The 13,320-nt window shown below is 41.8% G+C and overlaps 1 protein-coding gene across 16 annotated transcripts in view; it reads right to left on the minus strand.

Annotated features, from left to right (window-relative positions):
• Positions 1 to 13,320, minus strand: part of shank3a (SH3 and multiple ankyrin repeat domains 3a) — a 222,846-nt gene that overhangs the window by 143,313 nt on the left and 66,213 nt on the right. For 14 of the 16 annotated variants that reach the window (XR_009130085.1, XM_058074731.1, XM_058074726.1 and 11 more), the window contains exons 2-3: positions 10,848 to 10,870; positions 10,413 to 10,702 (exon numbers count right to left, since the gene is read on the minus strand). Coding sequence is in view for 15 of the 16 variants with exons in the window: in XM_058074731.1 (XP_057930714.1) it covers positions 10,413 to 10,702; positions 10,848 to 10,870 (313 nt within the window). In the remaining variant the exon portion in view is untranslated. Of the gene's footprint in view, positions 1 to 10,412; positions 10,871 to 13,320 lie in introns of all 16 variants that reach the window. The other 2 variants (XM_058074747.1, XM_058074735.1) reach the window with 1 other exon arrangement.

Raw genomic sequence — 13,320 nt, forward strand, 5'->3', positions numbered from 1 at the left:
CCCATTTCCATAACTGACCGGTGTTATTATTTTAGCAGCTAACATGAAAAACAATTTTTATCCAGTTGACTAGTGGATACCTAGATCTCAATGTCACAACAAAGACTCAAGATTTTTTCTTTTTACCCGAGGACTGGGGCACACGTCTTGTGCTGGAAGACACAGCCATCCCAAGGAGAGTGGACATCGTAAGTGTTGTCGCTGTATCTATGCTGCTGTTGTTGACGGAACTAGCATAACAAAAGATTTGGTATTGTTTAAAATCAAAATACGTCAACATACTGCAACTATTGCATGTTATCATCAGTGTACGTGTTAATGCATGATCACAGCATGTATATCAAACCATGCAATGTCGTTAGAGGTTTTTTCTTAGGGCTTCATAGTCGAAATAGGTGTGTTATAATGCACAGAAAAGGGAAATAAATATGTCTTCATGTTTCACATAAGGATTGTGAATGATGGGCAAAATTCCCCCCAAAAGTGCAGCTGCCCATTAAGTCTTCCCTATCAGTGCATTTTAACAGTTGCTATGCAGGAGGGTAGGACACTTCCTGCATTACTCGTGTACCATCTGAATTAATGGGAAAAAAAAAACTTTCAGCTTTGCTGCCCCCCACGGCATGAAATACTCAACAGACTGAACTTAAAGTGAAACATATTCCACATGGAGCCTTCCGTTGTATCCTGAGGGCTCGACAGCGTCAGACCATTGAACAGTGGCTGTGTTTTGAAATCGTTGTTTGAGTTGCAGCTCCCACGCTTTTTTATTGCACCTCAAATTGTGTGTTTGAACCTATGCCGTCAACTTGTTTGCAGCGTTTTCGAGAAATAAATTTAGATTTTGAAACACATTCTCACGTGAAACGCTGTTTTTTTGTTTGTTTTGATTTTTTATTGACTTTATTCTTGTAAAGTTACAAGTGTTAAAGCTGATGCTGTTTCTTTTCACAACAGAAATTGCAGCACTGAATTTAGTGCATAGATGCCCCCCCCCACACACACACACACCTCCAACACCCCGACACTAAAGTGTAAATGGGTGTACCGCACTGGAGGTAGGGATTGTTTTGTGCATACAATTTCAGCTTCATCTCATACTTCTCATGAGATGACTCCATCTAACCAGGGAAGAAAGAAAGCCATATATTAAAATCCAGTGTCCTCTCCTTTCAAGTTGCGGATATTATATTACAACAAAGAAAGGTGTTCTCTCCCTGCATACACATAATACAATACATATCCCACACAGACTTGTAACAAACGCTTGGTGTGTTTTGGAGCAATATTAACATCTCCATCAATTCCTGTACTCGGATAATATTCACATAGCAGGAGATAGAGGATGGAAAAGAGTAAAGTATGAAATAGGATGTGGAGGTAAAGCAAGAAAAGCAAAAGGCAAGTGGATCAATAAAATAATCAGCATTTTGTAGGATTTATAAGCTGGCTGGAGGCAGGAATCTCATTTGAAAAGTTTGCCCCCCTTTGTGAAAACACATCGCTTATCCCAATGAGAAAGCTGGGGGAGTCAGATGAGGACACTGGGGAAAAAAGGGACATGATGCAGCAGAGGTGAGGGCGGCGGGAGGTACAGCTTTGTCTTTCGGTGAGAATGAAGTTAAACGTAGCAACAGGGTTATATGATAGTGACAATCCACAATCACTGAGACAAAATCACATGAAAATTGATGCTTCCAACTGCAATTTTATGTCAGACTCAAGACACAGGAAGGGAAGTCAGATATGGATGACAGCCATCAGAAATACCAGGAAACAGATGTCAGTATAATCTCCGAGGCACAGGTTGATCTCAGATTTGTTCAGATTTTGTAAAAAGGTTTCAAATAGGAAACAGGAACAATCCTTAACTGGGATACAGGTGTAAAGTTAATTACTGTACATACTAAAATATTGACAATTATGCAAAACTGACTTTTCAGTTTAATATTGTCAAAAGAGAAGAACATGACAGCTCCTTGGACCCGCCCCTTGCTAGAGGAGCCCGCCCCTACAGAAGACTCCCATACAGTCCCTGACAAAAGTCTTGTCGCTTATCCAAGTTGTAGGAACAACAAATAATAACTTGACTTGTAGTTGCTCAATTGGAATCAGAAATGACTTATATGAAAGGCAAAGCCCTCTAGATTATGCTTTTTATATCAAAATAAAGTTTTGTACCATTCATTGAGTTTTATCATTTAATTAGGACATAAAGGTCAGATTTTGCTTGGACAAAAGTCTTGTCGCATACAAAAAAATGTAGAAATAATACATATACTTAATGTTGAATACACAAATATGCTACAATAACATCAGAACATAAAGTCATTGTACCTTGGAAAAAAGAATTAATATTGTGTATGGCTTCCATGAGCTTGGAGGACTGCATCCATACGTCTTGGCAATGACTCAAATAACTCATCTGGAATGGCCAAGAAAGCAGTCTTGCAGGACTCCCAGAGTTCATCAGGATTTTTCGGCTTCATCTTCCAAGCCTCCTCCTTCATCTTACCCCAGACATGCTCAATAATGTTCATGTCTGGCGACTGGGCTGGCCAATCCTGGAGCACCTTGACCTTCTTGGCTTTCAGGAACTTGGATGTGGAGGCTGAAGTATGAGAAGGAAGCAGAATTTGCCCTTTCTTGTGGTTTGGAATGTAATGGGCAGCGAGAATTTCTTGATATTTCAGGCTGTTGATGTTGCCATCCACTCTGCAGATCTGTCGCACACCCCCATACTGGATGTATCCCCAAACCATGATTTTTCCTCCACCAAACTTGACTGTTTTCTGGGTGAATCTTGGGTCCATGCGGGTTCCAACAGGTCTTCTGCAGTATTTGCGGCGATTGGGATGCAGTTCAATGGATGATTCGTCATCTGCCACTTTTCCACTGTCCATCCTTTCTGCAAGCTGTGGGCCTTGGCAAATGCAACACGAATTTTTTGTTGGCTGTTGATGGCAACATCATATCAAGAAATTCTCGCTGTCCATTACATTCCAAACCACAAGAAAGGGCAAATTCTGCAGTAGGATGGCGCTCCTTCTCATACTTCAGCCTCCACATCCAAGTTCCTGAAAGCCAAGAAGGTCAAGGTGCTCCAGGATTGGCCAGCCCAGTCGCCAGACATGAACATTATTGAGCATGTCTGGGGTAAGATGAAGGAGGAGGCTTGGAAGATGAAGCCGAAAAATCCTGATGAACTCTGGGAGTCCTGCAAGACTGCTTTCTTGGCCATTCCAGATGAGTTATTTGAGTCATTGCCAAGACGTATGGATGCAGTCCTCCAAGCTCATGGAAGCCATACACAATATTAATTCTTTTTTCCAAGGTACAATGACTTTATGTTCTGATGTTATTGTAGCATATTTGTGTATTCAACATTAAGTATATGTATTATTTCTACATTTTTTTGTATGCGACAAGACTTTTGTCCAAGCAAAATCTGACCTTTATGTCCTAATTAAATGATAAAACTCAATGAATGGTACAAAACTTTATTTTGATATAAAAAGCATAATCTAGAGGGCTTTGCCTTTCATATAAGTCATTTCTGATTCCAATTGAGCAACTACAAGTCAAGTTATTATTTGTTGTTCCTACAACTTGGATAAGCGACAAGACTTTTGTCAGGGACTGTAGAGCATCTACACACAATAACCAGCACAAAAAACTTTCAAGATTTTCCAGAATCCGCACCTATTCCAGCTGTATTTCCTTGGATTTGTGCTTCCCGCCAAAATGGTCTGTTTTAATTTATTCTACCCACTCCGCTGTGATTGGTCACACGCTCAAAGTGCTTCCTGACTATGAATAACCCCCCCCTTTCTAATATAGTGGGTACAGGAGTTGATAATAAATGAATAAAGTCTTTGTAGAGCTAATTGAAAAGTGTTTAGGAGCTACTGGCTAGCTGGAGACCACTGAGACGTGTGGCAATCTCGCCTGCCCGAGGGAGAGCGCTCATTGTCAGACACACTTTGTCAGAGGCACTGTTGGTGTGGTGGAGGAGAAGCCGGACGTGAGGGCGCCGCTTGAATTAATGCACCTTTCCCGGTGAGAAAAGTGGAAAAAGCAGAATAGGTCCCCTTTACAATAAACACTGTCAACAATCTATCAGTGAGTTACAGACACGGGACCTGGAAGTTTGATTCTTTATTTTCTCCCAGCAACAAGGCTAGCATAGCATGATTCATTCATTCATTTTCTACCACTTTTCCTCACAAGGGTCGCGGGGGATGCTGGAGCCTATCCCAGCTGTCTTTGGGCGAGAGGCGGGGTACACCCTGGACTGGTCGCCAGCCAATCACAGGGCACATATAGACAAACAACCATTCACACTCACATTCATACCTATGGACAATTTGGAGTCACCAATTAACCTGGCATGTTTTTGGAATGTGGGAGGAAACCGAAGTACCCGGAGAAAACCCACGCATGCACGGGGAGAACATGCAAACTCCACACAGAGATGGCCGAGGGTGGAATTGAACCCTGGTCTCCTAGCTGTGAGGTGCATAGCATGATGTTGCTGCTAAAATTTGAGTTGAATGTTAGCACTGTCCTCCTGTCCCACTTCTTAATGTCACTGTGTTGTATGTTATATCCATCTAATATGAACATATACAAAGAGCCAGTGTATTTGTAATAAGTAGATAAAGTTCAAAATATCCCTTCTTGGGGCCACACATATTGTCAGCCATAAACACAGAACAAAACTGTGTGTTTCCATGTGTTACTACTAGTAAAGCCACTTTTGAACTTTCAAAATTCCAGCATCAAGGCAAACTTTTGGAAACAATTCCGATTTATCACTTATTTTTTCTTACAAAAAGCCAAATAAAAAGCAAAATGTTTTGAGAGGAATACTTGTACTTTGGGTTCACCCAAAAATGGTTGCTAGGAAAGATAAAGCATTGGTTCTTGGGCACTTTATCAAATGTTTTTCAACATACTACACCCAACCTACCAACTGAAGGACAACATAAGAAGGAAAGAATCATCTAAGAAGAGAAGAAAAAGCAATTCTAATTATTTTCATTGGCAAGGGATGTTTTATTTTGGTAGGACTAACTAACTAACATCACAGTAAAGCTCGCCAAATGAATGATGAAAGAGAGTCTGCTAAGGAGGCAAAATGGAGAATACAGATGGATGCAGTTAGAGAGCAGTGGGGCAGACTGTTTATGTCAGTGTCGCACTTCCCTCTGTTGAGGAGATGAATAGCAGCCATTAGCAGAATTGGTAAGCTGTCTCTTTTGGGCTCAATTGTAGAAATTGCCGAGTTGGAGATGATGAATGACAAACCATAGCTGTTACAAAAAACAAGCTTTGCAAATAATCTGCCATCCGACCAGCCGATTGTTGAAGATGCCAATTATTACGAATGCAGACTGCCAAAGACAGTTACGTATTCTCAAGTTCGCTTTTAAAATTTGAAAATAACATCACATAACTTCACAAGATGACCACTGATTCACAATGTCTAATACATTCCAGATTTTCATCTCACAAACTGAAATTCATTCAAAGCAGAGACATAATGATTGAGCAAGAGGTGATGGCAAAATTACAGGTACTGTTCTCGGAAGCATACAAAGGCCATTGAACAAAGCGCTGCAAGACATTTTCTACTTATAAATGTAGTCAGTCATGTAAGTCAGACAATGAACTTACATAAACTTCAAAGTGAACATTGAGTATTAATTAGAATTAGGGCATAGTTAGAGAGAACATGTTATTTCTGAAATGTTTTTACTTGAATAATGTCATAAACTCCTCAGCCAGCTTTAGTACTGCCCTGAGTTTGTTGTACACACCACAGTTGCACGCAAAAAATATATATTTTACAGCGCATGCAGAGGTAGATAAAGTATCCTACCTCTACAACAGGGGTCGGCAACCTTTACTATCAAAAGAGCCATTTTACCCCCACGTTCACCAAAGGAAAATACCGCAAAACATATTTTAAAGACAATATCTTATAAACTTTCGAAAAGTTTGAATCTTAATTTGACCAGTTTTAACAGCCGAATACAACAAATTGTTGTTTCTCGCCACATGTGTAGCATAAATCTAAGCCAGAGAAGACAAAGGTGCATGCAGAATTAAAAACGCCAATGCTCCTATTCATGGTTAGCATTAAGGGAAGACCTGTAACATCCCAGCCAAACACCCCTTCATTCCTCGAGCTCATCCAATCACTAGTCAGAACTCATTCAGGATTTATTCAGAGTCTCACAGAAAGTCAGATGTTTTAAAAACTGACAAATATGTGCATTTTTCCCCATTCAGGTGTTAAAAAAATATTTGAGTATTGCAAAGGGAACCACAACAAAGAGGCTGAAGAGCCACATGAGGCTCTGGAGTCACGGGTTGCTGATTGCTGCTCTTGAAGATACTTAATATGCAGCTATTGCCATTTGTGTTGAAGGAAGTACACCCAGAACTGGTATTGCTGGCATAATTTCTGGTGGCAGTTGGAGCCCAGCAAGTATTTGCTTTTGTAGACCACATGGCAGCAACTAGCAACTAAAGGAGACTTTACAAGTTATTAAATTAAGACACATTACGTCCTTGGTCCCCAATGGGCGGCTACATCTGGGTGAGGAACCAACTTTGCAGCAACTTTGTTAAAACGCTGCTGCAAAATCAGGCATTTATGGCAAAACCCTGGAAGAACCGATTAACCACAACAGGTTCCCCATTGGAATATTGGACAGGACATATGAATCTTTGTGGTTGACATTTCAGAATTAGTTTTAAGAATAAGACAATGACTTTTCCGACTTTGTCAGATATTGGTCAGTACATAGTGAGAAGCATTGCTGTCCTGCAGAAACGGTTAGGAGTTACGTGCCTCCTGCTGTGATACTACAGTATATTTCAGCCCGCATTGAAATGTGACAGTCACTGAAGAGGTAATACAAGGACTAAGCATTTTGGACATTAAGCTTAACCATACAGGAGTTTTCACTCCTGCTGAAAAGTCAAAAGGGTCCTTTTGTAGTCTTAGCATGGTGCTTCTCCTGATCCATGCTAGAAACACAGCAGGAGATGTCTAAGCCTGCTTCAGGAGGACTTTTCCACTGTAATCTCCTGTTAGGTACACAGAAGTCACTTGTGACTGCTCTGAGAAAGATGCAGATTCTGTGTGGCCATCTGTCTTCTGTCTTTCACTTTATTACTGTTGGCAGGCCGACAAAAATATGGGAATCAACCAGGCGTTTCTTGCGCTGAGCTGTGTGAATTGTGAAGCTTCCCCAAGTGAGTTCAATGTTCAAAATCTGTTCTTGAACAAAACTAGTTATGCATTTCTTTCATTGGTTCTTTGGTATACGGTGGTGGCACTTTATCAAATAGATTTAGATGCTTTACTCTGCAAAAAATGTAGGATTTTCTGTTATGAAATGAATAAAATTAGACAAAATGCTCAAAATATATGTCAATCTGACGTTCGACTGAAGGTGATGTCTGACCTCTGAGTAAGTGGGCTGTAATGGCACAGTGAAATTAACTTATTTTATCCACAATTCCATTATTCTGAACTAAATTGAGTGTTTTTTTGTGTAACACTGCTAACTACTACTGAAATTGTGAATACCTTGATGCTAACCTGTCAGACAAGAAAAGGAAATACAGCCCCCTTCTGTTGCCCACCACTGACACTAAGTAAGCTTTTTGACAATGTACCTAAACATGATAAATCTTGAAGACAAGCTTCTCAGCACTATGTGTGTGTGTGTGTGACCACAAGAGAGACATCTTTTTTGGTTCACAGACAGTGATTCCGCAGCGCCTTTGGGGAATTCCTTTTTTTCATAGCATGCAGTATTGGGTTATTCCATCCAAATAGCGTTGCAATAGAACAATCAACAATCTAACCAACGATCACAAACACAAGAGACAACAACCTTGCCGTCATGGAAACAACCTGAAAACAACATTTTTTAGAAAAAGGTACTGTGACTATAGAGAGCAAACATTGCACAACAGTGTGACAAGCTGTAAAGGTTCCATCTGAATTCTGCTCGACTATTGGTGTAAAAAAAGGTCTCCAGAGGAAACAGCCAAGGTGACTCGAAGATGCTTGACAAGGGCCCATTAAGTACAAAAAAACCTGACTTGTGACGTTTCACAGAAAATGTCACAAGGTACTTTGGTCCTGTGTGTGGTGAAACATACAGGGGAGAGACTAACTTAAAGGGAATACCGATATAGATGTTCTAAACTCTTACATTTTATTCAATGAGCCTTGACTTAGATCAGGGGTCTCAAACTCTGGAGCTAAGGTCTGGGTGCGGTTGGGCCGCATCAGGGTTTAAAAAAAACTAAAATATTTTTTTTATATACAGTATTATTCCAAATAATTTCCTGCATGTTTTTGTACCCAGCGTCATAAGCCTGTAGCTTCACCGCTAATCCAATGTCGGAGTTGTTGTTGGACCATTGACAGCGTCTTATTTATTGATTTTGACAAAACAAACACCTTAGCAGCTGAAATAAAGCGCCTGGAGTTAGCTAACCTGAGCTAGATGGTCCTCCCGGTAAGAAGCGTTGGAACCGGCCTCCAGACTGTATCATGGTATAGGCGGGGCAAAATGGCGTCACTGGTGCTGTCATTTTTGGCATCCATATCAAACTCGCGTGGGACACACTGACATGAAAAAATTTTAAAAATCAAGGCGGGGGCCTCAAACTAGCATCCTGTGGGCCGCATTTGGCTCGCGGGCCGCGAGTTTGAGACCCATGACTTAGATGTTATGTTGTGTAAAATGCTTTTAAAGTGAATTCTGTCCGGCAATGTGACTTTATTCAACACCTTTTGATGACCTAACACTAAGGTAAGAGACACTACAAGAATAATTAAAAATGACACACACACACACACACAATGCAGTGAATCCATAGAGATTTGCAAGGGCAGAAGAAACATTTCTCAACAAAAAAAAACATACTGTCCACTTTATGAAGACTTTCATCTAATTACTGTGGTAACCCAAATATAAGACGCCTGTGAATATAAGACCCTTTTTCAAGACCTGTCTTTGTAAAACTCGTAGACATAATGTTTTCCAAGCAGGTCCATCTTCATCTCCCTAGTTCACTAATGTGTGTGTGTGGCAAGAAGAAAAGCTCTGACTTTTTTTGAGTTCTTTTGTTTTGAGTTGTATGCGTAAAGCTCGTCATTGTCAGACTTTTTTCAAAGTAAGAAAAAGGTCTTACACGTGAATGTGGTGTGAATTTTTGGGGGGTATATGTGCCCTGTGATTGGCTTAGTTCACTGATGTGTGCGTGTGTGGCAAGAAGAAAAGCTCTAAATTGTTTTGAGTTCTTTTTGTTTTGAGTTGCATACGTAAAGCTCGTCATTGTCAGACTTTTTTCAAAGTAAGAAAAAGGTCTTACACGTGAATGTGGTGTGAATTTTTTTTGGTATATGTGCCCTGTAATAGGCTTAGTTCACTGATGTGTGCGTGTGTGGCAAGAAGAAAAGCTCCGACTGAAAACAAGTTTCTAACGATGTATCTCTAGTGGTCGCCAGATCAGTACTTCCTCTTCAGAAAATGTAAATGCTTTGTTGACATTGTAATCACATCGTTTTGCTATAGTTACAAGTGAAGGGGGAGATAAAAGACATTTTTCAGACTTTTTTCATTTGCTGCAGTTATGTATTAACAGCACTGATAAAGAATTAATTGGACAAAGTTGGCCAAGCAATTTTGCACATTTGGAGGTAGTATTGTCACCATAAGCCATACAGTTGGGACCAGACCTGAAACTCAGCAATGCCAGGACAAGGAAAGTTACTTCTACTTCCTGAGGTTCTTCCTTCCCAGGATTCTGCGTGGAAGTGCCCACACGATGAGTTTTGTATAAAATGCAAAGGTAGATAAAAACAGCTCTGGCACTTTTCGATTATTTTTGTGCAAGAGGCAACCCAACATCTCCGCTCAGCATAGACAAGATTGCTCTGAAAGCTTTTAAAATATTGCAGGTAAAGTTTGCCCGGCATTACAATCTTCTATATCTGCCTGCCTTATTTCCCCCATGAAGATTTACAATGCTTCTCCTAGCCTTCGACTGCCCTCACGTCGCTTCCCTTTAGCCCCCGCAATCCCTCCTTGCCTCCCACTCTCACCTTAAGTGGCCAATTGTCAAAGTCAGCTGAAGCCCAGTTAATGAAGCGCTAGATTTATTAGTAACACATCAGTGGGAAAGACAGGAGGGAGGAGCGAATCCCCAAAGAAAGCAGCCAGTGTGCATACAAATAAAGGAGAAAAGAGTGATGGGATGACAAAAGGTGGGGAAAAAGTAAGATACCAATGAAAACCCTACACAGGAAAAAAGTAGAGAGGATCCAGTCAGGCGGGAAAAAGGCATCAGCTTCTCCCTACACAACAAGCTCCTACCGTCTGTTGCAGGTCTGGGATTCCGATGCGGATCACGACGGTGTTGCCCGCCGGCTCCTCCATGGATGCTGTCGCTCCGTGGCTCCGTGGCTCCGCGCAGGGATAAAAAGCCGCAACAGCAGCGACGGGAATGCAGACGCCGCTGTCCTCTTCCAGGGAGCTGCCGCCGCTGTCAGTGCTGACTCCCTGGCTGCCGTTCGCGGTGTGTGTGTAAGTGTGTGTGTGTGAGAGTGTGTGCTGCTGTTGCTGCTGCTCCTGCCGTGGAGGGCTGGGTGGCTCATGTTTGCCGGCTGCCGGGCGCAGAGGCATGCTCTATGTTAGGGACTTAGACTCTTGGCTCTCTCTCTTCATACACTCGCACACACACACTTGCTCTCTCTCTCTCTCACACACACACACACACCCTGCTGATTCGCACTCACACTGAACACACACCTCTTGCCGCATGCATCTCTTGCCTGGGAAACAAAAAGAGGAAGGGAGAGAGAAGCAGGGGAGGATGGGGGAGGCAACAGAGAGGAGATAGAGGGTAAAAACACAAAAGACATCATTAAGTGTACAACCAGCGAAGTGAGAACATGTGAATGATAATACCGTTCCTAAAAACATTCAATGAACATGTTTCATCACATGCAATGCAACTTGCCAACAATGGAACAACGCAAACATGATGGCGACAACATGGTACACAACAACAACCAGGATAGCTACACAAATGCATAGGCTCCAGTGTGCGTGTGGTGGCATTAGGATGCAGGGGGTGATGACGAAGGGGAGTGTTTGTTCAGATCAATGCTGGCCAGAATGTGATCATCATACTGGGCTTTATCTATCTGAGGAGGCATGGCTCATCAAACACTGACACATCGTGCAAACAATGTTAACATTTTTCAGACTTTTTTTTTTTTTTTTTTAATCAAAGAGAGTCATTATTACTGCTTCTGCTCGAAAGAAACTACAACCGGATCTCACGACTGTGAGGCAAGTGTGCTAACCACATTATCCCATTGCTGCCCATCTTTACAATGCCAAAATTTCCCTTTTAAATGATGCCCAATTGGCTGCACAGTGGATAACAGACTCCAAATTGTCCATAGGTATGAATGTGAGTGTGAATGGTTGTTTGTCTATATGTGCCCTGTGATTGGCTGGTGACCAGTCCAGGGTATATACCCTGCTTCTCGCCGAAAGACAGCTGGGATAGGTTCCAGCAAACCCGCAACCCTCGTGAGCATAAGCGGTAGAAAATGAATGAATTAATAAATGAATATAGAGAAAAAGGCTACACGACGGACGAGTTGTTAGCTGCAGGCCTCACAGCGAGGTGAGCCGAGTTCAAATCCACCCTCGTGAGGATAAGCGGTAGAAAATTAATAAATGAATGGTGCCCCATTTGTGCGTAACATACCGAGAGATATTAAAGTCGTAATGATATACTTCAACCAGTGGTAAGTCCGTTCTTCAAGATGACAAAGCTCATGGCACAGAACGGTGTTTATCAGGAACTACCTCCAGGATTTCATGAACACAACGCACATACTGTACAATGGGTGACTTGCAATGACATCTGGTTAAAGAGTGGATTGTCATCCCATAGTAGTGCATGCCAAGGCCTCTACACACTACTGAGGCTCCTCAACATTTCTTAGAAAGTGAAAATGAAAAAAAAAAACCATCAAACACAAGTCAATAGCAATGGGAATTTTGAATGAGTCTACCTGTTGCTACGTAACATTGGGGTTGCAAGTGGCTAACATGTTATATGCAAGGCATGGCCTAAAGGGTGGATTTCTAATAAACTAGCTGAATTAAACTTTGGTCATTAAATGACGTCACTACGGTTACTCAGAATGTTAGCGAAAATAGGGCTCTTATCTACCTAGTTTTGAAACAGACATGTGTGGGGGTTCTTTAAACAGCATCGCCAGAAGGGTGAAAGATTTCAACTACCATCCATTTTCTATTCCACTTTACTCGGGTTGCGGGTATGCTAGAATCTATCCCAGCTGACTCCGGGTGTGGCTAGGTGTCGCGAATCACAAAAAGTTAACCCCCCCCCCTCCACTGGGACATTCATTCATTCATTTTCTATGCCAATGGTCCTCAGTAGGGTTGTGGGGGTTGCGCAAAGGAGGGGTACACCCTGGACTGGTCGCCAGCCAATCACAGAGCATAAATAGACAAACAACCATTCACACTCACATTCATACCTATGAACCTAACATGCATGTTTTTGGATTGTGGGAGGAAGTTGGATTGCTCAAAGAAAACACATGCACAGGAGAACATGCAAACTCCATACAAGGATGCCCTAACAGAGATTCAACCCAGATCTTCAAGATTCCCTGACTTGGCAGCTGATCGTGCAGCCCATCGGAACCTGAGCCATCTCATGTGTCTCATGTGTTCTTCACATGGTACTCATCAATTACTTGGCCAAGGTTACACTGAATGTTACTCGTTATAGCACACTTCCCCTCACCTATCCACTGATATAATGTGTTGGGGTGTATGGTGGGTTGTGCTTCACTGGTTTAGCATAGGTAGTGCTAGAGACATGCAGCCCCCCAAAATGTTCAGACTCGGTGTTTCCATAGTTGCAGCTTTATCAGAACCGTACGTAAACAAACAACACTTACAAACTCTCTGTGATGGAAAAGGGCAACACCCCAAACAATTTATAATTTGGACCTTCTCATCATATATCATCAAACGAGCGTCCCATGTTGACAGTGCTAACTTTTTGTCATTATTCGAAATACATGCTTAGGATAATGCCATTTCATTATCTGGAACCCTCCAGGGAATTCCGATGACACGGATGGGAGCACTCAAGAGATATCAGAAGAGATCAGGACATGAACTCCGCGCTGTGTAATATGAATACTTTAGGGCTTGACTATTACTT

The sequence above is a fragment of the Doryrhamphus excisus genome, chromosome 6, assembly GCF_030265055.1.
Source record: "Doryrhamphus excisus isolate RoL2022-K1 chromosome 6, RoL_Dexc_1.0, whole genome shotgun sequence".
NCBI lineage: Eukaryota > Metazoa > Chordata > Actinopteri > Syngnathiformes > Syngnathidae > Doryrhamphus > Doryrhamphus excisus.